Source organism: Carassius gibelio, chromosome A14 (genome assembly GCF_023724105.1).
Source record: "Carassius gibelio isolate Cgi1373 ecotype wild population from Czech Republic chromosome A14, carGib1.2-hapl.c, whole genome shotgun sequence".
Lineage (NCBI taxonomy): Eukaryota > Metazoa > Chordata > Actinopteri > Cypriniformes > Cyprinidae > Carassius > Carassius gibelio.
In genome coordinates, this window is record NC_068384.1 from 194,065 (window position 1) to 221,365 (window position 27,301).

At 36.1% G+C, this 27,301-nt stretch overlaps 3 protein-coding genes across 19 annotated transcripts in view; 2 read left to right on the top strand and 1 right to left on the bottom strand.

The window, feature by feature from the left end:
- Positions 1–26,810, top strand: LOC128027152 (phospholipase A and acyltransferase 3-like). Of its 13 annotated transcripts, none has more exons than XM_052614460.1 (6): positions 1–149; positions 23,465–23,498; positions 23,865–23,923; positions 24,304–24,412; positions 24,714–24,982; positions 26,278–26,810. In XM_052614460.1, exons 3-6 carry the CDS (start codon positions 23,909–23,911, stop codon positions 26,389–26,391), a joined length of 507 nt encoding a protein of 168 aa, XP_052470420.1. In that variant the 5' UTR covers positions 1–149; positions 23,465–23,498; positions 23,865–23,908; the 3' UTR covers positions 26,392–26,810. The 13 variants fall into 13 exon arrangements, with proteins under 13 accessions (XP_052470420.1, XP_052470416.1, XP_052470425.1 ...); XM_052614456.1 differs by having other exon boundaries at positions 3–149; positions 23,457–23,498; XM_052614465.1 differs by having other exon boundaries at positions 3–149; positions 23,457–23,498; positions 24,310–24,412.
- On the top strand, positions 43–3,583 carry LOC128027155 (phospholipase A and acyltransferase 3-like). Of its 3 annotated transcripts, none has more exons than XM_052614466.1 (6): positions 43–149; positions 230–271; positions 638–696; positions 1,077–1,185; positions 1,487–1,755; positions 3,051–3,583. In XM_052614466.1, the coding sequence occupies exons 3-6, from the start codon at positions 682–684 to the stop codon at positions 3,162–3,164; spliced, it is 507 nt and encodes a 168-aa protein (XP_052470426.1). In that variant the 5' UTR covers positions 43–149; positions 230–271; positions 638–681; the 3' UTR covers positions 3,165–3,583. The 3 variants fall into 3 exon arrangements, with proteins under 3 accessions (XP_052470426.1, XP_052470428.1, XP_052470427.1); XM_052614468.1 differs by having other exon boundaries at positions 1,083–1,185; XM_052614467.1 differs by having other exon boundaries at positions 106–149; positions 238–271.
- Positions 4,380–27,301, bottom strand: part of LOC128027151 (N-terminal kinase-like protein) — a 31,534-nt gene continuing 8,612 nt past the window's right edge. The window contains exons 1-19 of one of the 3 annotated variants that reach the window (XM_052614451.1): positions 12,668–12,822; positions 12,416–12,553; positions 11,424–11,564; positions 11,016–11,138; positions 10,703–10,923; positions 10,431–10,521; positions 10,133–10,288; positions 9,447–9,605; positions 9,220–9,327; positions 8,981–9,094; positions 8,621–8,776; positions 8,331–8,519; positions 8,130–8,205; positions 6,706–6,900; positions 6,516–6,574; positions 6,300–6,380; positions 5,610–5,951; positions 5,397–5,475; positions 4,380–5,252 (exon numbers count right to left, since the gene is read on the bottom strand). In XM_052614451.1, the coding sequence (XP_052470411.1) occupies positions 5,128–5,252; positions 5,397–5,475; positions 5,610–5,951; positions 6,300–6,380; positions 6,516–6,574; positions 6,706–6,900; positions 8,130–8,205; positions 8,331–8,519; positions 8,621–8,776; positions 8,981–9,094; positions 9,220–9,327; positions 9,447–9,605; positions 10,133–10,288; positions 10,431–10,521; positions 10,703–10,923; positions 11,016–11,138; positions 11,424–11,564; positions 12,416–12,523 (2,523 nt within the window). In that variant the 5' untranslated portion in view covers positions 12,524–12,553; positions 12,668–12,822 and the 3' untranslated portion in view covers positions 4,380–5,127. Of the gene's footprint in view, positions 5,253–5,396; positions 5,476–5,609; positions 5,952–6,299; positions 6,381–6,515; positions 6,575–6,705; positions 6,901–8,129; positions 8,206–8,330; positions 8,520–8,620; positions 8,777–8,980; positions 9,095–9,219; positions 9,328–9,446; positions 9,606–10,132; positions 10,289–10,430; positions 10,522–10,702; positions 10,924–11,015; positions 11,139–11,423; positions 11,565–12,415; positions 12,823–27,301 lie in introns of those variants that run through there. The other 2 variants (XM_052614452.1, XM_052614450.1) reach the window with 2 other exon arrangements.

The window sequence follows — 27,301 nt, forward strand, 5'->3', positions numbered from 1 at the left end:
AACTAACCCTGGAACAGAACCTGATCCGGAGCAGGTTATGTTCAGAGAACGAGTTACTTTTTTTATAATTTTACATACCCTGAAAGTAACCTCCGATTTTGGAACCGAGAGCTGACGTTATCCGCTCTGTAATCCTCAAACATACCCGGGTATGTCAGTGTCACATAACTTGCTTTTTGGAATATCCCAAGCTGGTTAGTTTAGTCTATTGATGTTATGTTTGCTTCAGACATACAGGGATCGTAGCTCACGGACACAAACATCTTTATTTGTAAGTATGATTCATTAGTTAAAGACCACAGGTTTAATTACGATCTCGATCACGGAATGAAGACTATGAGAGCCTGAATTGATTACTTGTCAACTTGGTCCTGCAAAACTGATGATGTTTTTTCGTTTTTGTTTGAATTTTCTATTGCCGATGCTCCAACCTATTATATTCTCTTAAATAGAAACGTGATTAATGTAATTTCCAGAATATGTCGCACATTTGTTGCCATTTAAAAGTCATTTTTTTAGGTAGCCTAAATAAAGACCATGCATTAATCTAAGTTTAAAGATTAATTTTGTGATATCAAAAGCATCTTAATATCATGTGGAACTAGGCCTAAATGTCAGTTTATGTGTCTCTCCTAAGAATATTCGAGTTAAAACAAGAAGAACAGTTTTTTGGGGGTTACCATGGCACCGACAAAGGTAAATGTATTTTAATAATCTGAAACGAACTGAAAGACTGTAATGTAACATTAACATTGAATATATCATTATAGTGCTTTTGTTATTGATGAAACTGGAGTATTTGGTACCATTGCACAGTTATGTATGTTAATTGCACAAGTGCTATTAAAGCGAGTGTTCAAAAACTGTATAAAACAGGATTTTGTATTCAAAGCCAAAGAGCTAACAAGCTCTTTGAGCTTGATAGTTTTAGCAAAAAAGCTCAAGCAAACACACTTTCGTTTTTGTTTTCTTTTTATCTATTCACAAGTGCAATTATATCTTATCTGGTTAGTCAAACAGTATGATATTATTGTCAGTCTAAATGGCTCTTGACAACATCTGATGTTGTTTCCTAGTACAAGAAAAAGCCAGAGCCCGGAGACCTCATCGAAATCTTCAGAGGTTTATACCAGCATTGGGCTATTTATGTTGGTGAAGGTTATGTGATTCACCTGGCACCACTCTGTGAGTATTTCACATGCCTCATATGAGGTCTGTTGAGCTTAAATTGCATTCAGTCTGAAACACAGCACACACAAATACCAGCGAACACCTTTGTTGGGTTTTGTCTGTCGACATTGGTCGGGTTTGTTATTCAGTCAGCGTGTCTTTTGGGACAGTGTGAACACAGTTGTTTTACATACAATTCTAAATCCAAAGGCCAACTGGTTTGTTGGTGTTTGTCTGTGGGGTGTGAATTGACCTTTAGTCTCATGAAACCGAATTTCATGAAACTGTATTTCCTTGTCCTGTTCTTTCTCTATAGCTGAAGATGCTCAACCTGGACCCTACAGTATGATGTCAGTATTATGTGAAAAAGCCACAGTGAAGAAAGAGGAACTTTATGAAGTAGTTGGGAATGATAAATACTCTATCAACAATCTTCTGGATGAAAAATATGAGCCACGTCCTGTTCGAGAGATTCTACGGGATGCACACAGATTTTTAGGAAAAGAACTTACGTATTGTGTCTTTAGAGAGAACTGTGAGCACTTTGTTACGGAGTTGAGATACAGAAAACCACAGTCCTGCCAGGTACAGTTTGAACATCACAGAAGTATTAAGATTAAGTGACATGGCATCTGATGTACAGAAGCCACTGGCACATGCCTCTATGCTCCGTGTCACATCCGGGGACAGTTCTGGTTTTCACTGACATGTGTCAGTGGAGAGTGGCATGTATAACGTAGACTGTGTAACACACACTTAACAGCAGAATGGTATTTAACTGATGATATTTTTTGGTCTGACATAGGTTTAATTACATAGTGTTATCTGTTAATAATAATAAAACAATCAAATTTGTTAATTTTTACAACAACCATCAGGCTTCTTCATGTGTCTTAATATTTGTTTTGTCAAATATGTTTTGCATTTATTATACATTTAGTTATATATAGCCTACTTTTTACTAAACATTTAAATGCATATTTTAAATATGTATGTAATAAGAAACAAAAAAAGTTGCTAGCTGCTCACTGAATCCAATGCATACTGGAAAAGCCTAGTTAAAAAAAAAAAAAAAAAAATTATAAATTGCATCGTGCAAAAAGGTTTTGTTTGTTTTCCAAGTATCTCCTTGGCTCTATGCACCTTTCCTATTTTGAGCACTACAATTTTTTCTAAATATATATTTAATGTCCGTGACACTGACTCAATCCATTGGCACGTCATTTTCCTCAGTTGATGACAGTTGTGACATATGCAGCTATACTAATTGTGGCAGAAAACCCTAAATAAATAGACATGCTTACAGATTTTTAAATAAATGTTAATTATACATATTTACAAGTTATAGTTTTTTTTTTTCAAACATGTGTGCCACTAAATGTTGTGTAATACTAATGCTATTGTATGTTGCTGATCACGCAAAAAAAAAGGACAAAACAAATATTAAACACATGAAGAAGCCTAAGTTGTTATACAAATTAACTCCACGATGTAAACGTATCATCAATTAAATACCGTTCTGCTGTTAAGTGCGCATGTTACACAGTCTACATCAGGGTTCCTCAAATCTTGCCCTGGAGGGCCAATGCACTGCAGAGTTTAGCTCCAGCACTGATCAAACGCAACTACTTGTGATTTTCAGGTGTGTTTGATTAGGGTTAGAGCTAAACTCTGCCAGATTTGAGAATCCTTGGTCTTTATTATACAGTACTCCGGCTGGCCCCAGCAGTGTCACTGCCTCAACAAACAGTGACGTTCTGCGACAATCATCAGCACATATCAGTGTCACCTGGTTGCTAATGGCTTCTGTTACTGGAACAGTGATGTGTGCTCCTCTTATACAGTGAATTAATTTAAATAATTTCTGCCCATTCTCATAGGTGCAGAAAGCGGTGGAGATTGGTGTTGGTGTCGGTCTTGCTGCAGCAGCTTCTTTTGGAGTTCTTGCTGCTGCTGCGGCCATATTTGGTTCAGAAGACAAACAGAAACAGTAAAGACTGGGAAATGAAGAAGTGAAAGCACAGTTGCCTTTGATATTTAAAGTCTGTAAATTGTTTACTGCATTTAATGGAAATCATTTAAACATTTAATGTATGGATTAGGCAGGCTTAGTTTTATGAGCAGAAATGGAAATATTCATAAACAGAACATAAGAGATTTTCAGCACTCAAACAAAATCTCATCTGTTCTCTTAGGTAGACAGCTCTGTTCGGTTTGATAACAGTAGTGCATTTTGCTATTGATAAATCTTTGCCTGAAGGGGTTTTAAAAATAATTTCTTCTGGTTTTCTAATAACATTTCAAGTATTTAATAACCATATAATCAAAAATAGCAAGCTGAATACTTAACCAAATAATCCTAAAATAAACTGCCATGTTTCTATTTTTGTGCCATTAAATATTTGACATTATATACTAGGTGTTTCTGTACATTTCTTAATGTGATTATACTATACTAGCATATCTTAAATGCTACTTAATTCTGTAGTTCTGTGGTGCAAGATTACCATTTACACAAGAAAATCAGAATCAAAAAACACAATGACTCTTCAATAACATCCATTAAGACAAGAATCAGCTACATAATGAAGGTAATATAACATAACAACCATACTGTGACTGTTTTTTGCCACAACTTCTTAAACATTTACAAATATAGCACTGGCCAAAGAGAAGGAAATGAGATTGCATGAATTAATCCTACTGTCCAGCAGTTGAAATTTAAGAAATCTTCCTTCGGGAGTTGTTTATTTTTCCATTTTAAATTACAGTGTTATAATAAATATGGTTATAGTATAAATTGTAATAATTAATAAACTGGGCTTCAACACCTTTCAACCAATAACATTTCATGACTTTACCCTCACCCAGTCCTTATCATTCCTACACAAAGTTTTTTAGAAATACTTTTTTTAGATTTTATATAGAAATTATTTTATAGACAACTCAGTCAATTAAATATTTTAAAGCTTAGCACAACCAGTGGTTTTTCAGGCCTGGGAATTATATTAAAATTCCTTTATTTCTAGATTTGTCACTTTAAATCTGCATTTTCAGGGTGACATTGCACCACTAACAATCAAGCAAGCACCTCATCTTCAGTATTTTTGGAAGGCAATTGTGTTTCTGGCAGTTTAGTGAGACTTTTTGTTACAACTTAAGTTCTGTGAAGCATAGCAATTTTTAGCAACAATATTCTGTACGGCACATTTAAAAAACAGACTGTTCCTCTTTTATTATAATACACATGAAGTTGGATTTTACATCTGGGTGTACAGTACATTAATTGCCCCTTCTGAAAATATTGCACCAGATTTCACAGACTGTCTCATTAACTAAAATCCTCTGTTGATTAGTTTATTTTACAACATAAGCAGTACCACCAACTAGGAATGCAAGAGAAGGCACGAACCAGAAATAATAACCACATCAACCCTCACCCTGTCCTGTGGCAAACAGAAAGAACAATGTTACTATGTTTTTTGGTCAAGTGAATCCTGTTTTGAAAATGTTTGTCTGTATGGCATTGTACCACCTAGGATCATGTTTAAGTAACAACTAACATGTTTTCTCTGCATCATCCATTTTCATTTGTCCTCAAAGACCACATTCAGGGCAAAGTGGTCCATAATAATGCATAATCAATGTACATACATACAAAGATATCTAGGATTATACGGTTCAAATTTCCCTTGACTCCTAATAATCAAACCAGTGAGTTCATGCACACTCAGTAAACTATGATATTGTGTAATATTAAAATCATGGTGCTGTGGAGAGGAATATCATAGTTTAAGATGTGTTAGCTGTTCCTCAGTCAGCAGACATGGCTGAATTTGAGTTCTTCCAAGTTGCCCAGCGTACAGACAGCTGTGAGAATCAATCAAGGAATGTTTCTTTAAAATCTTGCAGTCCCTTCGTCTTCAAAGAGTCAATGATCTGGTGTACCTCCAGTGCTCAGTCCAGTTTGCGTGCGCCCAGTTTGAGAGGACCCTTTGCCGCCTTGCGCTCTGCCCGTTTGGCCTCCAGCTCCTTCCGCCGCTCTTCACGTTTCTTCTTTGCTAATTCTGCTTTACTTAAACCTGATGGAAGTCAAAGTATTGTTATTTGGAATCTACCTTCTATTTTCTCTAACAGCAAAAACAAGAATGAATCTGCATTGTAATATGCTGGTTTAAATGCCTAAACTGGACAAAAAAACAACAACAAAAGAAAACGCATCTGACCCTGATCTCCCTCTAGTGACTCCCAGTTTTCTTCTGTTCCCCAGTCCCCTGTACTGTCTGCATCCCAGCCATCAGACTTCTGTGTACAAAAAAAAACAAAAAAACATCATACATAAACATCCTTCTTTGGTAGGGGACCATAATCCAGAATTCCAGATTTGCACCACCTTTAGCAATTTACAAGTAAAGGAAATACCTCCACCAGAGCCTTACCATAGTACTTTGATGTGACACACTGGACAGGAGATCAGATGTTGTTGATTTTCCTTCGGCTCCATCCCGGTTATAATCATTGGCCAATCCTCCCACTTCCTGCGCAGAGCTAAATCTGGCACTCTTCGGAGCTCCGGTTGAGGCTTTATTTCGAGATGTTGGGGTGAAACTCTCAGCCAGGTTTCCATCCTCATCCCAGTCATTACCCCAGCCCTCATCAGCTGGTGAACTTTGACCCTGACCATCTGCGTCTTTCTCATTTGACCAGCTGTCGTCGGCATCCCAACCAGAGCTCCAATCAGAACTCTGCTTCTTGACTGCCTCAGAGGTCTTCCGGGCCACCTATGGAAACATAACAAGAGTAGATCAGCACTATTAAAGTAAAAGTGACACATGGTGTCCAGCACTCTGAATATTTTTAAGTATGTTTATAGTACAAGTACATTGAAAAATCTAACCTCAGACAACCACTAATATAGCAAATGAACATGGTTAAAAACCTGTGAAGTATTTCCATTTAGTAAATAGAAGTAGGGTATTTATCGCCCATATGTATTGTGCACCCCTAAATATAAGTGTGGTTACTGTATGTATGTCCTCAATATTTACACAAAGCATAGCACTAAAGAAAACAGTAGGATAAAAGTTATATTTTATTAGAAAAAAGCTACACTCATGCAAATCACTTACATTGCTTTTCTTCTGTGTTGAGGACATTGCCGACAAATCAGAATGCCAATCGTCTGGATCTGTTTGTACTTTCTCAGGGTCCTGTGGGTGCACAAAGACAAGGAATTATTCAAAAAGTTCTCAGTATTTATGAGTAAGATAACTTCTAACACTATAAAATGTCAAGTACTGAAAAAACAACAGTGACTTTAGATCATTTGAATAATTCTCATTCACCTCAAGGCTTCCCCAGTCTTCATCATCCCACCGATCCCCTTCTGGCTCCACTGTCATTTCTGTCGATAACAGGAAAAGAGGAGAATGATAACAGAGAAAAGACATTCATGATGATGTATTCATCTGACAAATGTGACCTCTAGAGGGAACAGCCTTTGAAATGAGACATAGCTTTTGTCTTGTTGCACACCTTTGTTCGCAGTATTTGTGGGTACTGGTCCAGCAACAGGTTGAGGGGTGGGGCTGTTCTCAGCAGGTGATGCCTCCGAACCAGCCGGAGCATTTCGGATAAGTTTGGAGGTGAGAGAGGAGACCCCGGTTACCGCCCATCCTGCCCATGTGGCAGCTGACCCACCTGTCTGCGCCAATGCAGTCACATCCTTCTCTGCGATTGAACCATTTCATTATATTAGTGTACATTCTTTATTCAATTACCTTCATTTGAGAAGACTAGACATTTTTTCATTTTTAAGAACTAAACCTTAAGAGCTAAATGTGCATAATCTAATTTTGAGCTACAGACAAAAAAAAAAAAAAAAGAAAAAAAAAGAAGTCCAAAATTTATTTTTTACATTTAAATGAGTCTGAACCAGTGAAATGTGATGTTCAAACCCATGTTGATGTAAGCAAAACGAATGCAGTGACTGACCAATCCAATTTCAAAATATGTCTTATTGGAGTATTCACGCAAAAATCTGTTATGTCTTAAGTGAATGTTTGGTTAACGGTTTGGAAAAACCATCTGATGTGTAACATTATTTGGATCTGTGCATTACAGTAGGTCTTAATATATAGGCTGTTTGTCTCAATGTTAATTTAACAATAAAAGAAAAGAGAATCACTCGCTGCTCTTGATTGAACTGTTTTTGTAGTTTTAATAATCTACTTATTTGTAATGAACACAGTATAGTGATTTTTACATTTGATTAGCCTATTTGTTTTTCTTACTTGAATGCTTCGGTTTATATGCAGGATGAAAAAGTAATGCACTATTGAATTTTTCTGATAATATATTTGTTCTACTGTTTATTTGCATCTTTATTCTAATTTTTAATAACAAAGATACAAAAATAGCTATATTGTGATTATTAATATATTAATACATTTTAAGAAGTGAAGGAAAATATGCAACGTTGCTAGCTGATTTTGCTTTGTAACCTTTACAAAACTTTAAAGCCTGTGAAAAGGGAATTGAGAGAATGGTTTCTAAATACATTATAAATATTAGAAATGTACTGCTTAAAGAGACTACATGGTTTCAGCATTTGAGAGTATAGAATACTCAAGATTTTGATAACTTATTTTATTTACTTGCCTTTTTTTTATCATTTAAATTTGGCTCAGTTTTTAATAACACATTTGTCTGTGGTGTGACAAACACAGAACACATTTAATATTGCTTTACATGGACTTTAACTCGATTTTTCTCAAAACTGACTTTGCCGACTCTATCGTCTTGAAACACATGTAGCGCAGTCACAACAAAATATACATAATTCTGATAGTTTTCTTATGGAGATTGTGAAAATACAAAATAACTCATTTTTGAACATTTGCTCATTGTGACTTATTTTGCCAGCACAGATCACCGATATGCTTATAAAAACATCATACCTATTTCAGCTAGTTTAGAGGGGTCTTCAGAAACAGTCTCCAGCTTAGTGAGGAAACTTTTTATGGCTTTGAATGCCTACAGGAACAGAAATACTTAAGAAATTGTCCATTTCAAAAATGATGGATTAATTCAGAACTACAGAATATATAAATAGATACTTTGTCGAAGTGCTCCTCAGTTCTGCAATGCATTTTCTTTACCTGATCTCTGACGTTTTTGTCTGGGTCCATAGTCAGTGTGCACAGCGTGGGCAGGATCCGATTGGCGCTTTCGGCCACACTGTAGTACTGATGGGTGGCAGCAAATCCCAGCACGCCTGCTGCACGTGAGGCGGGAAACGGGTCTTTAGTTGCTCGTGAGAATGCAGAGATTAAAACACGCTGGCGCATCTGAGAAAAAAAGCATGGGAAAAACAAAAAATGAAGATAGTCATTGAGAGAGAGAAATATGCCTGAACAAGTGAAGGATTATTGGTTTTAGTTGCAGTTACCCCAGCATTGAGGTAGGGGGCAATTTTGCCCAGGCAAACAGTGGTGTTGCAGCGGATGGGACCCTGTTCATCCCGGGCCTGCAGGCGCGCGAAGTGACGCATCAACTCTTGATTTAAATTGGTCTCATTTAATTTAGGGGCCAACAGCAACATAGACTACGGGAGAAATAGAAATTAAAAGAAAAGTCATTTAGAGACACTTTTAAGAGTAATGTGAATAATGCTTATAATGCTAGGGTCATGGGCTTGAATGCAAAGTAAATGGTTCTGCATAAAAGTGTTTGCTAAATGCATAAATGTAAATATATGCCATTATCTGTTACACTGACTGAGTGTCAAAGAGGGGGAGCATACAAATACCTTTACAGTCTGCTCTCGGATGGCAGGGTTTGTGTCTGTGAAGCCATGAACCACGTGTGGAAATATCTGTGAGTTAACTGCGGCTTCATTCAAATACTGAATAAACTGCTCCATCTGGTAAAAAGAGAGACAAGTAGAAAAAAGAACTGAGAAAGTGTGTATGACAGTCAGAGAGTTTGGGTAAGACTAATGTAGAAAACTCTTACGACAGCTACATAAAGCAATGAAGTGAGGTATACCTGCTGTAGCAGTCGTATCCTCATGGCACGGTCAGTAGAGGAGAACATCTTGACTATGACTGGGATGATTTTCTGCTGGTACTCCTCAGCTGTCAAATACTTCCCTACCTAACACAAATAAAATATCCAAACTGTATTAAAGAAACTTGTACCTTTTCGATTGAAATGGTCTGAAGATAATACACCAAATGGGTATGCATTAATGCAATACCAAAAATGGCTAGCACCTTAAATAGCGGTGTGAGGACAACAGCGCCAGCATTGCCAAACTCGAAGGCTGTAAGGAGCTGAGGAAGCACTTTGTGTTTACAGAAATCTTCAGGAAAAGAATCAAGATTCTCACTCAGGTCTTGGAAAAACTGCTGCTTCTCTGCAGGTTCTTTTATCTAAATGAACACACAAACAAACGCGCATTTAGGTGACACTTCCAACCTACTTTTTTAATAACAACATATTAATGAAAACAAACAACACAAACCCGTACACACAACACATACACAAATAGCCTAATCATTCTAGATATTGTTTTCAAGAAGACTTTATCATTTAGACTTCTATATCTGAATTATTAATTTATCACAGCTTATTCATCAATATGAATTACTGGTCAAATATTTGAGGTCAGCAACTTTCTCAGCAGAGGTTTTACGGGTTTGGAACAACATGAGGGTAAGTTATTAATGACATAATTTAGCAAATTAAACTAACCCTTTAAATTGATCAAAGATGACAAAGAGGTTTATAACAAGATTTCTTTTCAATAAATGCTGTTCTTTTGAGCTTTCCATTCATCAAAGAATCTTAAAGAGTGTCAAAAAAAATAAAAATACAACAGCACATGTTTTCAAAACTGGCAATAAGATACATATATATCATATACAGGCTCAGGCAATAACTGTTATCTGTAACTTACCTGTATCTCTTCCAGAAACAGACAGCTCTCCACAAAGCTGTTGTTCATAAAGCCTCCAGGAGATCTGCAGTTCAGTAAGAACCGAGCAGGGTTGGGACGAACCTTTGGGTTTGCTCCCACTAACTCACAGTAATGCGGCACTAACTGCTTTGGAATCTGTAAGAAGTAAAGAAAGTGGTTTGAAAGAGGATAAATAGCTTTAATCCTGTATGTAATAATCAAAACTACTAAAGAAAGTTGTTACTGCACAACTAGTTAAGGCACAATAAGTTAACACTAAGAAAAAATGATCTGGCACCTTGCCGAGAGATCGCAACGAGGAGGCACGTGGTAAACTTCCATTAAATACTTCCCAAATGAGACAACCGAGGCGCCACACATCCCCTGTCCTGACATCATACAGACACAACAATAAGCTACAGCTCATTAAATATGCATTTTACTAAAACCTTTAAATCTTGATTGAAAGTGAAGTCAGAAAATGTTCTGCATTCAGAAAATTTAATAACCTATAGAAAATGTTTGGGTATGAATAAAGAGAGCTCGAAAACAAAAGATTTCTGCCTGTACCATTTTTCTCCACCACTGCCAGGACTCTCTGGAGGGTCGTATCTCTCTAAGTCGGGGTTGATCACTTTAGGTGGTGGTAAGGAAGTGGTGTCTCCCTGGTCTGAGGTCACATGATCCAACCCTCCTAGTTTCCATTCACCAGCACGGTCCACAAAGACAGCCCACATGCCCATGTTATTATGGTTTAGATGGCAATCATTCACCAAGAAGCTCAGTGCTTTCTGATGGGAAAGGAGTGACAGCAAACAGAGCAATTTAACTAATGAATAAACAACAATTTCATTTTAGTCCGTGTCTTTACTTGACAACTCACCACAATCTGATGAAGGCCCCAGGACACCTCTAAATCACTCGCACCACCCTTCTCCGCCTGGAGCTTCAGATGAGCAGCCAAAGGAGTCACCGGCTCTGTGACAATGTACAAGCTTTTCTCTGTCTGATGTCAAACAGGAAAAGACAGGCGTTTTAATAAAAATTAATTTTTTATAATTACAACTAGGACAAATCTTGACCGTCAAAAGTTTGTGTAACATCTTCCACTAACAGAAAGTGACTAATATATCTCTATACTGGGATTCATGTATATTTCTTAGAATATAAGTCTATAATTGACAAGGGGTTACACTCACAAAGCTCACCCCAACCTGAATAATCCAGAAGACAAGAGAAGGCATTGCTTCAAGAGTCATCATCACACATCATTTCATCATGAGATCCTTACCTCAAGCCCATCTACGTAGGACAAGATGTTGGGATGTCTGAGAGTTTTTGTGCGTTTGAAAGCTGCTTTAGCCAGCTGTGTCTGCTCCTCTGTTCCCTGGGAAACCTCATACACGAAGACTGACACTGGCTCAGCAGTCGTCTAGAATAAAGAGGGGTTAACTTACTAGTTACCTTAAGTTGCAATTTGTCTATATTAGGCAAAGAAGAATAGTGCAATTAGATTTGGAAAACTAGAATGTCCTGTCCTCATTATATTGTATTGACTAGACTTCTAATAAACAAAACCACTGATATATAGCCTTTAGTCAACAACAACAACAACAACAACACAGTAACAAGCCTCCCCTGATGTTTGAGCTGTCTGTGCTGATCAGATGATTATCAGATAGAGATGATCAGATACTGATGCCTGCCAGTAAACTCGGGATAATTATTGATATGACATAAGTGATTCTGGTGAATGCCATGTGATACAGTTATTAATATCGCCTGTCTGGACACGTGTAGAGTAAATAAAAACTATGCAGCTTTCCTCAGCAATTTATATAATCATACACAATATATTAAGTGATGACATTTTAAAACTCCATACAAAATAAAACGAAACACATAAACAAATGAATACTAACGACTGTATTTGGTCATACAATCATAATAAAGCCGTTTAATGTGTCTGCAGTTTTCTGTTGACGTGGCCACAGAAATGTTACATTCTGTGGTAAAAGGATGACAAAAGTAACCTAGTTTCTGTTGTAAATGGTCTTATATTCAAACGAATGCGTCTCCAATGATGTTGAGTCCTGCTTATGAAAACAAATAACCATAAAAAGAATTTCAGTGTGTTTTGAGCTCTCTTTACCTCTACTTTACTGCGCCGTGCTAAGCTGAATCAAACTGTCTCTGGCTGAATGTAGCTAAACTTTAGACCGAGGCTGCAGCGGCCTGCTGCGTCACTAAATGCTTTATATTAATATGTCAAATCATTATTACCTTGCGCTTGCCCCGACTAAGAGTCCATATGCCTGACTTTTCTTGGTTTTCGGGTAAAAGTTCATAATTGAAGTCTTTAATAGGATCCCGTGCGAAAAAGGACCACATCCTTCCCCGTCAATCCAGCCTTTGATGTTGCTGTAGGACGAACAGCGAACCAACAGAGGACGCAACTGCTCATAGCCAACCCAATATTATAAACAAGCAAAGGGATTACTGACCCCCCTGAATCCTTTTCATGGGCGGACTTACCCATAAGCTAGGCGATCGCTTCGGGCCCCCTAAAATGCTTTTCATATATGAGCACACATGAACAGTTGCTGTTTACGGTGTTAATTACCACAACAAAACCGTCCAAGTCCGTGGAGCCGTGTGCACAGCTGCACGCACGGTGAGTACCACGAGCGCTCAGACTTATGGAATGCCACGTATTTATTTTTTATTTTTTACATTTATTTGTATATTTATTTATGTATTTATTTATTTTTTATTTTGGCAGACGTGGCATTCCATACAGACTGACCTCCGACTTCCCCAGCAAACATTTCAGCATTTATCATAGGCCCATGTGTGTCCGGTGTTTCTGTCGACTGAATCGGCCGTGCCATGAATTTATCAGTCTTTTGCATGGCAAAGTCAATTTCTCCATATAAATATTGTACCAAACAGAAGCAGAAAATCGTGCACTTTAATGAGATCGGGTTAGCCAACAACAATTAATTTATTGGCTATTTTACAAATAAGAACAGGGTGGATTCATGACATGGGTAAAAAAATAAAAAAATAAACTAATATATAATTCACACATCATACAAAATTGCGTTGCAGAAAATCCTTTACATGTTTTAAGGAATTCAGAACAGAGCAACATAAAAATGTGCTATATTATTATTTATATTATACAATAATAGTACAAAGTATTACATAGCCTATATATGCCATTATAATGTGTTTTTTAATTTTTTTGGCCGCTGGCCATTTAAAAAAAAAAAACAGCCTAATAATATGTTAACCCTGATAATAATAAAATAAATGCTCCAAACATTTTTCTAAATTTACTTAATGAAAAAAAAAAATTATATATATATATATATATGTATGTGTCCCATTTCCATTACATACAAAACTGAACTATTTTAATAGCTGAAACAGTGTAAGATTTTTTTTCTTTTCTTTTTTTCAAATCCTGCTGGAAAATGAAGTAAGCATCTTCAAAAAGCTGGTCAGCAGATGGAATCATGGAGTGCTGCAAAATTTATTGGTAAATGGGTGCAGTGACTTTGGTTTTCAAAAAACACAATGGACCAACCCCGGCAGATGACATTGCACGTAACACTGGACTTCAAGAAACTTGGGCTATGAGCTTCTCCACCCTTCCTACAGACTCTAGGACCTTGGTTTCCAAATGAAATACAACACTTACTCTCATCTGAAAAGAGGACTTTGGACCAATAGGCAACAGTTCAGTTCTTCTTCTCCTTAGCCCAGGTAAGATTCTGATGTTGTATGTGGTTCAGCAAATTCCTTGACACTTCTGTGTGTGGTTGCTCTTTATGCCTTGACCCCAGCCTCAGTCCATTCCTTGTGAAGTTCACTCAAATTCTCGAATCGATTTTGCTTGACAATCCTCATAAGGCTGCGGTTCTCTCGGTTGGTTGTGCATCTTTTGTTTTCACACTTTTTCCTTCCACTCAACTTTCTGTTAACATGTTTGGATACAGCACTCTGTGAAAAGCCAGCTTCTTTGGCAATTAATGTTTGTTGCTTACCCTTCTTTTAAAGGGTGTCAATGATTGTCTTCTAGACAACTGTCATATCAGCAGTCTTTCCCATGATTGTGTAGCCTAGTGAACCAAACTGAGAGACCATTTTGAAGGCTCAGGAAACCTTTGCAGGTGTTTTGAGTTGATTCGTTTGAGGCCTTATTCTAATTTGTTGAGATAGTGAATTGCTGGGTTTTTGTTAAATGTGAGCCAAAATTATCACAATTAAAAAAAACCAAAGACTTAAACTACTTTATTCTGTGTGCATTGAATTTATTTTATATACGAGTTTCACAATTTGAGTTGAATTACTGAAATAAATAGACTTTTCCTCAACATTTTAATTTATTGAGATGCACCTGTATTTATCTTATTTATCAAAGATTTTAACTAATTTCAGTTTATCTTTTATTTTTTGGTTTGTATTTGTTTTCATAATATCTGGAAATGAAGCAAACACTGCAATTAAACTGACAGCAATCAAAAAAGCCCACACATACAGGTTATTGATGTTGGTTTTTCTACCACATTAAAATAAAAACAAGCAGGTTACAGAATGAAATGAAATAAACACAAGCCCTGAAGAATTCTATTTCATTCAGTATTGTAGTTACATTTTCATGCTACATAGTCATTTAAAGGTCCCGTTTTTCGTGCTTTTTTTAAGCTTTGATTGTGTTTTACAGTGTGCAATATAACATGTTTATTGTGTAAAAAAAAACAGTATTTTTCAAACAATTCACCTATCTGTATACCGCTGTTTTCACTGTCATAAAAACGGGCTCATGACTTCCTTGTTCTATGAAGTCCCTCCTTCAGAAATACGTAACAAGTTCTGATTGTGCCAGCGGTTCCTGTGCTGCGATTTCGACAGCAGCTGAGTGCACGCTGTCCTCCTGGAAACGTGATTAGGCTAGTTTTGGAAGCAAATGGGCAGGATTTGTTTTGAAAACCTGGCAATCCTGATCTGAACGCACGTCCTGGAGATGTACTTATAATCATAGGAGCGTTTTTACTGATGAGCTGCGCATGAAAATCGCATTAAGATTTTTTTGCACAGCCCTGTCATCTAGTTAACAAAGCTAAACAGCGTTGCCCTTTGTTAAATGCACCAACTTAAATAATAAAATACACTTACCGGTTGTGGTCCATAAACAACGAATTCAGACAAAGAGGGAACTGCTTCATCTTTCAATAATCATCTTTGTGCAAATCTGGCATTAAACTGATTGAGATTGAGGATGCTGTCCTCAGCAAAACGTGCTGCACATGATAGTTTTACATGTGGATTATAATTTTCGAGAACCGAGTTAAACATAAATTGTAACCATTAATCTCTAAGTACAGCATCTCTGGGAAGTCCAAACAAAGGTGATTGGACTCCAAGATGAAAATAACAGCATTTCGTCGACATGGCAACAAACGCACTCTTCAAAGGCAACTCTTCCTCCTTCTCCATGCAAGCGCATCAAGACCACGCCCCCTTTTTTGTGTATTCATTTGTGTATTCATTTAAAAAAAGCAAACTTAATAATATTCTAGATTCATTGCATACAAACTGAAATATTTGAAGATTTTTTTTTTTATTCTGATGCTTAGAATTTACAGCTTAGGAAAATTAAAAATTCAGTATCTCAAATATGTTTAATAGGTTTAATTATGCACTCAATACTTGGTTAGGGCTTATTTTGCCCAAATTACTGCTTCATTGCAGCGTGGCATGGAGGCGATCAGCCTGTGGTGTTATTGAAGCCCAGGTTTCTTTGATAGCAGCCTTCAGCTCCTCTGTACTGTTTGTCAGATGTTACTTATCTTTCTCTCACAATACCCCATAGGTTCTCTGTGAGGTTCAGGTCAGTTGAGTTTTCTGGCCAATCAAGCACAGTAATACCATGGTCATCATGCTAAATTTACTTTCATCTGAAAAGAGGACTGTGGACCACTGAGCAATAGTCCAGTTCTTTTTCTCCTTACCCCGGGTGAAATGCTTCTTACATTTTCTCTGGTTCAGGTTTATCTTGGTTCTAGGAATTTGACAGCTGTAGCCCATTTCCTGAAGACATCAGAGTATGGTGACTATTGATGTGCTGACTCCAGCTTCAGTCCACTCCTTGTCCACTCTCACAAGTTCTCAGAATCAGAATCAGAATGATTCTGAAGAATCAGAATGATTCTTCTCTCAGGACCTGAAGTGGGACATTCACATTGACTCCATTGTGAAAAAGGCCCAGCAAAGGTTGTACTTCCTCCGCCAGCTGAGGAAGTTTAACCTGCCACAGGAGCTGCTGAAACAGTTCTACTCCACCATCATTGAATCCACACTGAAAAAAGTGTTTCATTGGATCAAAGTAAAAAAATTGCGTCAACTTGTTACATCTAATTACTTTACTTTTTATCAACTTAAAATTTTTACTTTGAAAAGAATTAACTATCTATTGCTTAGCCAAAGCAAAAAGTATCTCAAAATCAAATAATATTTTTAAGTTCAATGAGATCTCAAATTATACTTTGTCTTAATGTTTTTCCTTTGTATTAACTTAATTATTTTACTTTCTATCTAACCAAATATCCAAACAAATACAATTTAAAATATTGATATATGAAAAAAAAATTTTACTTTCAGAATGTGTAATTTTATCAACTAAGATGAATGACTTCAAGCATCAAACATTTGGCAATTTATTTTGTCATAATACAATTTTTTTTTTTTTTTTTTACAATGTGTTCAGTATCCTGATACAAATACACACTAACAATATAAACACATCATAAACTTGACAATTTTTGTCATAAAACATTTCTACAATGTGTACAGAATTTTTATAAAAACACATTGTGCATTGACACACTGGATACAATGTAAATTCACCATAAGAATCAGTTATGGTTTCAAAGAGAAACATACAATCTTTCCATGAACAGTCTGTTCAGATCTGACTACACAATCAAACATTTAAAATTCTGTAATCATTTCCATGAACTGTCAATCAGAACTGACTACACAAATCAAACCTTTAGAAGTTAAAACAAGTTTGGCCCAAAAACTGCTTTAAATTGGGCAGTGTAAAACAAAACACTTTTAATAAAACACCTACCAAATTAGCCAATGGTAGAAATAAAAAAATAAATTGAAATTTAAAAATAAATTTTCACCTTCATGGAATAGTTTACCCAAAAATGAAACTTCTCTCATAATTGTCGAAATGTCTCTGAACCAAATGTAAAGTTAAATACTTGAATAGCTTAAGGATGATTAAACAACGTAAGAATTTTTATTTTTGGGAAATCTATTTAATTGACCCTAGATAAAACACAATTTAACCAAGATAAAACAAATCCGGTTTAGTAAACAGTAGTACAGTTAACTTTGTATAAAAGGATTTATACGGTCCAACATCTTCAAAGAAACATATCATCAGAAGAACACTGTAGCTGAGTCAAAGGAAACAAATTCATTCCTGCAGCTTTGAAGAGAGGTTCTGCACCCTTCGGCTCATCTGCTTACTCTCTATGTCCATGATTCTTTTTTGAAAGGCCTCAAAGGTGTATTTGAGTCCTTCAGGATATTTTAAGTTCAGTGCATAAATGAGTCCAAACATCATGGCACAGGCACATGCAACAGAGGGCAACACATTGAGTACTTCCACACCGTCAATGACAATGGAAATGTCCAGTGCACGACTAGCATCAGTTTCACGGATCACAAAAAACGCCATGGTGGTCTTTTCAAATTCTCTCTCTGCTTCCTCCCTCTGGTCAGCCTAAAAACATAGGAGAGAGTAAATTGAGGGACTGTGAAAAAAAAAAAAATATCCCTTCATCTGAAAATTACAAAATTTATTTAGCTTTCCTACTATGGAGATCAATGTAGAGCCCAAACATCTGTTGCTAACTTTCATTAAAATATCTTCATTTGTGTGCAGCATAAAAATAAAATGTAAACGGCTTATTGCAAAAGTAGAGTATGTGATTACTATTTTTGGGTGAAGACGTACTTTTACACTTTCTTTAGCTTTGAAAATGCTTTTAAACACTTTGTACAAGCAAACGCTCGTACAATGTGTTGACCATTGTAGATAATCAGACATATTCGTGGAAGAAAGTCACACAGGCTGATGTGTAAATGATAACACAATTACTACTATAAAGTGATATGTCACTACCAAATCGAAATTTAGTTAGGATGCTTTTAGGGCGAGTAAAACATAGGGAAATGTTGATTTGGTAGTGAAATATAACTTTAAGGCAAACATGGTTGTAGAAGATTTCAGTAGTTTACATTGTCTACATTACCTGGTATTCTTTGATCAGACAGCTTGCATCTTTACCAAGTTATGTGATCAGGCACTTCAGCAGGCACTCTCTTCTGATGTCTATGTCCAAACTCTACAAAATGTTCAAGATGTATTGTTTTTATTAGACCAATACACTACTAAATTGATCGCCACAAGCAAATTTGTTTGCATGTAACCAATACCTGATCCATAACTTTAATAGTGTCCTTGGTTTTTTCACGGAGGGCTCCACCTTTGCTCCTAATAACCTGGAGAAGCTGAGAGCTGTCTGTCCAAAGAGGCCATAAATCTTGATTGTAAAGGTAAGGTTGTGATGCGAAAAAATTAATCTGTAAGAAAGAGAAACAGAAAATATACTTCTTGGAGAAAAAAAAAAAAAAAAGATTTTACTTTGAGAACTAGTTGTAAAAGACATATGCACACAATGCATTAAACAACAAAACGTATAATTAGGGCATCAAAGACATTTTCAAAAACACTACATACTAAACTCCAATGGTAAAACCTATGGTAATTCCAATTTAAGTCATTTTAAAGTTTTAGTACATTTTAAAATTTTTCAATAAAATAAATGCTTTTACCTCCTCTTGTTGAAACAGAGCTGGCCATCTTTCTTGCAGATCTTGAACACTAGGTTGGTTTTCCACAATCTCTTGTCTCTCCAATAGGTAGGGATGGGATATGATTGGCCTCACCATGTTTAGGTCGTTTAACATTTTTTGCTGGAAAAGCATGGCCTGAGGCTTTGGTTTTCAGAGAATTTACCAAATACTCAGGGCATCCGAGACCTTTCAACTGTCACTAAAGACACAAGGAACAGTTTCATTATTTTTCAGGTGCTGCCCAATATGATGGAAATAGTCTTTAAATGATGATGTGTGTTTGTATTCACAAAGCAAGCATTTATAAGTTGTCAATTCATCTTTTTGAGAGGGATGCTGAGGATGCCTCCTTGACACATGGCTCTTCAGAGAACTCCAAGTTTTAAATGAACAAGGACAGTCTGAATAAACGCAAGGATAAGGATGACGATGTCCAAAATTCCTATGATCAAGCTTAAAATGTTTGAGAAGCTCAGAACGCTTGGCTGTGGAGACACCACAATCTTTGCATTTCCACATTGAGTTACTTGCCAATGAGAATGGTGAGGTAGAGCATAGGAGAGAAGAAAGATAAATAACAAAACTTATCCTCCAAAGCAAAAATTAAATGGTGCAAATTACTTACGTTTTTCATGTGACTGGATTATTCAAAACCTGTCCTAATTGTTGTTCAGCAGTACCCCGTCCTACAAAAGACAAGTGAATTAACCACCTGGCTCACATAAACAGATCACTTCTTTGCGAGTATGCTGGTCGACACAATGAGTTAAAATAAGTGTTTAGGCATGTCACTAAAGACATGTGTTTGGGCCTTCATGTAAAGCTAATGTTAATCATGAATGAGAGACCATACAAGTAAGCAGAGCAAATAACTTGCGAACATGAGTTTCATAAATCAATAAAAATCATCATAATATATACCTTCATAAAAACGTTAAGTCTATACAAGTGTCTGAAGCGTGCATGTACTTTATACATGTAACTAGCTGTACAGTATTGCACTCCAGCATACCCGAAACAGTCTTTATACTACGTTTCAATATCAATCCATCTCACCTCAAGCAGTTTTCTTGTATTATGTTATTTCCACTCGGTTTAACATTGCAATGAGGGAAACGTGTAAACCTTCTAAACGATTTAGAGCAGTCAAACTAGTACGCTAATACTAACCGTATGTAAAACACCAGTACAACATAACATTTTATGAAATCATACGAGTATAATGTTAATAATACGGCCCAGACGTACGTTTAAAATTACTTACCAATTTTCTTTATTCACGTTTTACCACGCCGAGTTCATCCATGCGGTTTAACAAGATGGCAGAATGCTGAACGTTCTCACGCATGACCATGGATTACGTTATAAATCACGTGACAATGGGAACCAATATTTTAAATTTCAATTTACAGAAATGTATACTTTACACTAACAATACATTATTTTAATTTTAAATTGACCAAATATTTACATAACACTGATGGCTAGACAGAAAATGTAATGTTTTGAGTTCTTTAGAGTAATGACATGCCTTGTGCACCTTTTCTCAGTGTATTGACTCAAATCTAATGTACTCCCAAAAGTTTACACTCTCTTAATTCATAAGTCACTGTGTTATATTTAAGCTCATTAAGACGGAAATTTACGACATATTTTGTGTATATATTTTACTATTCAAACGTCAGGAGACAGTACTGACGCTGTGGGTCTCGTGCGCGTGCCTCCAGTGTACAAGCACAGAAAGCTGTTGTGGGATTAACGATTTCAGTTCTGTTTCGCGGCTAATAGCGGTTTTAAAATAATCAAGCTCTTAATTTTTCATTGATCCATGCTTCTTTGATCACTCTAACGTGTCAGTAACTTCATGCAATCCGCCCAATTAAAGATGCGTGGGTGTATGTACATATAACAAAACACACCCATAAAACAGTAAACTTATTCAAAAGCACCATATAACATTACATATTTATCAGATGCAGTTACAGTAAATTAAAGCTTTTTTGTATAGTTACTCACCAATATTGTGGAACTGCTGTCAGCCGCAGTCTGGATGCGAGGAAAACAAGATGGCCGTCGATCGTAAAATTCTCAAACCCAACCTCGATTACGTCAGTGGTCACGTGGTTTACACAGAACGCAAAATTATTGATTTGATGTGTAGCAAATAGTTTAAATTAAACCAACAAAACTTAGATTTACTTTAAATGTAAGTAAATAATTTACTTAAGCTCAAGAACAAGACAGAAAATTAAATAATTTAAGTCGGATTAAGTATAAAATGTGCTTTAGAGTAAAGACAGGGCTGTTGCACTTTTTTCAGTGTACTTCCAGCAGGATAATAAACCATGTCACAAAGCTTAAATAATCTCAGACTGGTTTCTTGAACAAGACAATGAGTTCACTTTACTCAAACACCTCCACTGTCACCAGATCACAATCCAATAGAGCAGCTTTGGGATGTGGTGAATGGGAGATTTGCATCATGGATGTGCAGCCGACAAATCTGCAGCAAGTGTGTGATGCTATCATATCAATATGGACCAAAATCTCTGAGGAATGTTTCCAACACCTTGTTGAATCTATGCCACGAAGAATTAAGGCAGTTCTGAGAGCAAAAGGGGGTCCAACGATAGGAAGGTGAACCTAATAAAGTGTCCAGTGAGTGTGTGTATATATATGCACACACACACACACACACACATTTCAAATTACCTTCCAAGAGCTTTTGTAAATTTCTATTACAATCAAACATTTATTGATTTGGACTACACTTGTCATACATTTGCAGAACTGTATATTTCATGCCTATAAATACTTAAAACCTATTCAGAATGAACAAGCCAATTTAATTACAGTTCAAATTTACCACAAGTTGTTCCTTTAAAGGGATAACACAGTTTAATGCAAACAGGACTAAAGTCCATAAACTGAAGAATTGTTTCAAAGGTTGTCGGTAATTTGTATGACTGCTCACCTGTAATTGTTTAGAGTCAGATGTCTGCATAGTTGACAAAAGATTCCCCTCGAACATAGCAGACATCATTTATTCAGTAAATACAGAATTACTACAAATGGTGAAATGTGAGGGGAGAGTGTCGATTTTAACCATTTCAGTGTCGTCTCAATGACAGTTAAGCTCAACTGCATTTGCTCAAATAGCAATAGAAAAACTCCACAATAGTGTTTTCTTAGCCCCACATGAGCCAAAAGTGCAAAATAAGTCGACTTTCTCAACAACACAGCGACGAATCGACGAGTCACTGTGGAAACGGATGCTAAGAAAAGGTTTCTTTCTTCTTCTTTTGTTCAGTGGTCATACATGCTTATTAGTGCATAACGCAACTAATAGAGGTTGTGCAATCATTTGTAGCCTATTATTTTTTTTCCGTTTAATCTTTACTCCTTGAGAATATGATTTATATTGTTAGCTTGAAGTTAATTATTAAGTCATATCAGATAGCTATGAGATAATATAAAATGCATTTAAAATGCATACATTTAATTTACATTTAATTTAATAAAATTTAATAAATATATAAAATATAATAAATTAAACATTACCTTGTCATAGTGTTTTATAATTTATACAGATGACTGTTATATATGCCAATAAATAAAATAACCATTTAAGAATGATATATTACCTTATTTATTACTTATTTTAGCGCTTCATCATTAACACACACACACACACACACACACACACATCCACACACACACACGTTTGTTTTTGTGAAAAGTGGGGACATCCCATAGGCGTAATGGTTTTTATATTGTGCAAACTGTATATTCTATATGGCCCTACACCAACCCTACACCTAACCCTAACCCTCACAGGAAACATTGTGCATTTTTACTTTATCAAAAAAAAACAAAAAAAAAAACAACAACAACAAAAAACCTTCTATATGATTTATAAGCATTTTGAAAAATGGGGACATGGGTTATGTCCTCATAAGTCACCCTCTCCTTGTAATACCTGTGTCATACCCATGTCATTATACAGAGTTGTGCCCTGATATGTCACAAAACAAGAGCACACACACACACACACACACACACAATACTACGTAATGTGATATTAATGTTGTTTGCAATCTGTCACGCCCACTGAGGGCTCGTCATCACATCACACAAGCGCTGGAGTAAACTAACTAACCCTGGAACAGAACCTGATCCGGAGCAGGTTATGTTCAGAGAACGAGTTACTTTTTTTATAATTTTACATACCCTGAAAGTAACCTCCGATTTTGGAACCGAGAGCTGACGTTATCCGCTCTGTAATCCTCAAACATACCCGGGTATGTCAGTGTCACATAACTTGCTTTTTGGAATATCCCAAGCTGGTTAGTTTAGTCTATTGATGTTATGTTTGCTTCAGACATACAGGGATCGTAGCTCACGGACACAAACATCTTTATTTGTAAGTATGATTCATTAGTTAAAGACCACAGGTTTAATTACGATCTCGATCACGGAATGAAGACTATGAGAGCCTGAATTGATTACTTGTCAACTTGGTCCTGCAAAACTGATGATGTTTTTTCGTTTTTGTTTGAATTTTCTATTGCCGATGCTCCAACCTATTATATTCTCTTAAATAGAAACGTGATTAATGTAATTTCCAGAATATGTCGCACATTTGTTGCCATTTAAAAGTCATTTTTTTAGGTAGCCTAAATAAAGACCATGCATTAATCTAAGTTTAAAGATTAATTTTGTGATATCAAAAGCATCTTAATATCATGTGGAACTAGGCCTAAATGTCAGTTTATGTGTCTCTCCTAAGAATATTCGAGTTAAAACAAGAAGAACAGTTTTTTGGGGGTTACCATGGCACCGACAAAGGTAAATGTATTTTAATAATCTGAAACGAACTGAAAGACTGTAATGTAACATTAACATTGAATATATCATTATAGTGCTTTTGTTATTGATGAAACTGGAGTATTTGGTACCATTGCACAGTTATGTATGTTAATTGCACAAGTGCTATTAAAGCGAGTGTTCAAAAACTGTATAAAACAGGATTTTGTATTCAAAGCCAAAGAGCTAACAAGCTCTTTGAGCTTGATAGTTTTAGCAAAAAAGCTCAAGCAAACACACTTTCGTTTTTGTTTTCTTTTTATCTATTCACAAGTGCAATTATATCTTATCTGGTTAGTCAAACAGTATGATATTATTGTCAGTCTAAATGGCTCTTGACAACATCTGATGTTGTTTCCTAGTACAAGAAAAAGCCAGAGCCCGGAGACCTCATCGAAATCTTCAGAGGTTTATACCAGCATTGGGCTATTTATGTTGGTGAAGGTTATGTGATTCACCTGGCACCACTCTGTGAGTATTTCACATGCCTCATATGAGGTCTGTTGAGCTTAAATTGCATTCAGTCTGAAACACAGCACACACAAATACCAGCGAACACCTTTGTTGGGTTTTGTCTGTCGACATTGGTCGGGTTTGTTATTCAGTCAGCGTGTCTTTTGGGACAGTGTGAACACAGTTGTTTTACATACAATTCTAAATCCAAAGGCCAACTGGTTTGTTGGTGTTTGTCTGTGGGGTGTGAATTGACCTTTAGTCTCATGAAACCGAATTTCATGAAACTGTATTTCCTTGTCCTGTTCTTTCTCTATAGCTGAAGATGCTCAACCTGGACCCTACAGTATGATGTCAGTATTATGTGAAAAAGCCACAGTGAAGAAAGAGGAACTTTATGAAGTAGTTGGGAATGATAAATACTCTATCAACAATCTTCTGGATGAAAAATATGAGCCACGTCCTGTTCGAGAGATTCTACGGGATGCACACAGATTTTTAGGAAAAGAACTTACGTATTGTGTCTTTAGAGAGAACTGTGAGCACTTTGTTACGGAGTTGAGATACAGAAAACCACAGTCCTGCCAGGTACAGTTTGAACATCACAGAAGTATTAAGATTAAGTGACATGGCATCTGATGTACAGAAGCCACTGGCACATGCCTCTATGCTCCGTGTCACATCCGGGGACAGTTCTGGTTTTCACTGACATGTGTCAGTGGAGAGTGGCATGTATAACGTAGACTGTGTAACACACACTTAACAGCAGAATGGTATTTAACTGATGATATTTTTTGGTCTGACATAGGTTTAATTACATAGTGTTATCTGTTAATAATAATAAAACAATCAAATTTGTTAATTTTTACAACAACCATCAGGCTTCTTCATGTGTCTTAATATTTGTTTTGTCAAATATGTTTTGCATTTATTATACATTTAGTTATATATAGCCTACTTTTTACTAAACATTTAAATGCATATTTTAAATATGTATGTAATAAGAAACAAAAAAAGTTGCTAGCTGCTCACTGAATCCAATGCATACTGGAAAAGCCTAGTTAAAAAAAAAAAAAAAAAAATTATAAATTGCATCGTGCAAAAAGGTTTTGTTTGTTTTCCAAGTATCTCCTTGGCTCTATGCACCTTTCCTATTTTGAGCACTACAATTTTTTCTAAATATATATTTAATGTCCGTGACACTGACTCAATCCATTGGCACGTCATTTTCCTCAGTTGATGACAGTTGTGACATATGCAGCTATACTAATTGTGGCAGAAAACCCTAAATAAATAGACATGCTTACAGATTTTTAAATAAATGTTAATTATACATATTTACAAGTTATAGTTTTTTTTTTTCAAACATGTGTGCCACTAAATGTTGTGTAATACTAATGCTATTGTATGTTGCTGATCACGCAAAAAAAAAGGACAAAACAAATATTAAACACATGAAGAAGCCTAAGTTGTTATACAAATTAACTCCACGATGTAAACGTATCATCAATTAAATACCGTTCTGCTGTTAAGTGCGCATGTTACACAGTCTACATCAGGGTTCCTCAAATCTTGCCCTGGAGGGCCAATGCACTGCAGAGTTTAGCTCCAGCACTGATCAAACGCAACTACTTGTGATTTTCAGGTGTGTTTGATTAGGGTTAGAGCTAAACTCTGCCAGATTTGAGAATCCTTGGTCTTTATTATACAGTACTCCGGCTGGCCCCAGCAGTGTCACTGCCTCAACAAACAGTGACGTTCTGCGACAATCATCAGCACATATCAGTGTCACCTGGTTGCTAATGGCTTCTGTTACTGGAACAGTGATGTGTGCTCCTCTTATACAGTGAATTAATTTAAATAATTTCTGCCCATTCTCATAGGTGCAGAAAGCGGTGGAGATTGGTGTTGGTGTCGGTCTTGCTGCAGCAGCTTCTTTTGGAGTTCTTGCTGCTGCTGCGGCCATATTTGGTTCAGAAGACAAACAGAAACAGTAAAGACTGGGAAATGAAGAAGTGAAAGCACAGTTGCCTTTGATATTTAAAGTCTGTAAATTGTTTACTGCATTTAATGGAAATCATTTAAACATTTAATGTATGGATTAGGCAGGCTTAGTTTTATGAGCAGAAATGGAAATATTCATAAACAGAACATAAGAGATTTTCAGCACTCAAACAAAATCTCATCTGTTCTCTTAGGTAGACAGCTCTGTTCGGTTTGATAACAGTAGTGCATTTTGCTATTGATAAATCTTTGCCTGAAGGGGTTTTAAAAATAATTTCTTCTGGTTTTCTAATAACATTTCAAGTATTTAATAACCATATAATCAAAAATAGCAAGCTGAATACTTAACCAAATAATCCTAAAATAAACTGCCATGTTTCTATTTTTGTGCCATTAAATATTTGACATTATATACTAGGTGTTTCTGTACATTTCTTAATGTGATTATACTATACTAGCATATCTTAAATGCTACTTAATTCTGTAGTTCTGTGGTGCAAGATTACCATTTACACAAGAAAATCAGAATCAAAAAACACAATGACTCTTCAATAACATCCATTAAGACAAGAATCAGCTACATAATGAAGGTAATATAACATAACAACCATACTGTGACTGTTTTTTGCCACAACTTCTTAAACATTTACAAATATAGCACTGGCCAAAGAGAAGGAAATGAGATTGCATGAATTAATCCTACTGTCCAGCAGTTGAAATTTAAGAAATCTTCCTTCGGGAGTTGTTTATTTTTCCATTTTAAATTACAGTGTTATAATAAATATGGTTATAGTATAAATTGTAATAATTAATAAACTGGGCTTCAACACCTTTCAACCAATAACATTTCATGACTTTACCCTCACCCAGTCCTTATCATTCCTACACAAAGTTTTTTAGAAA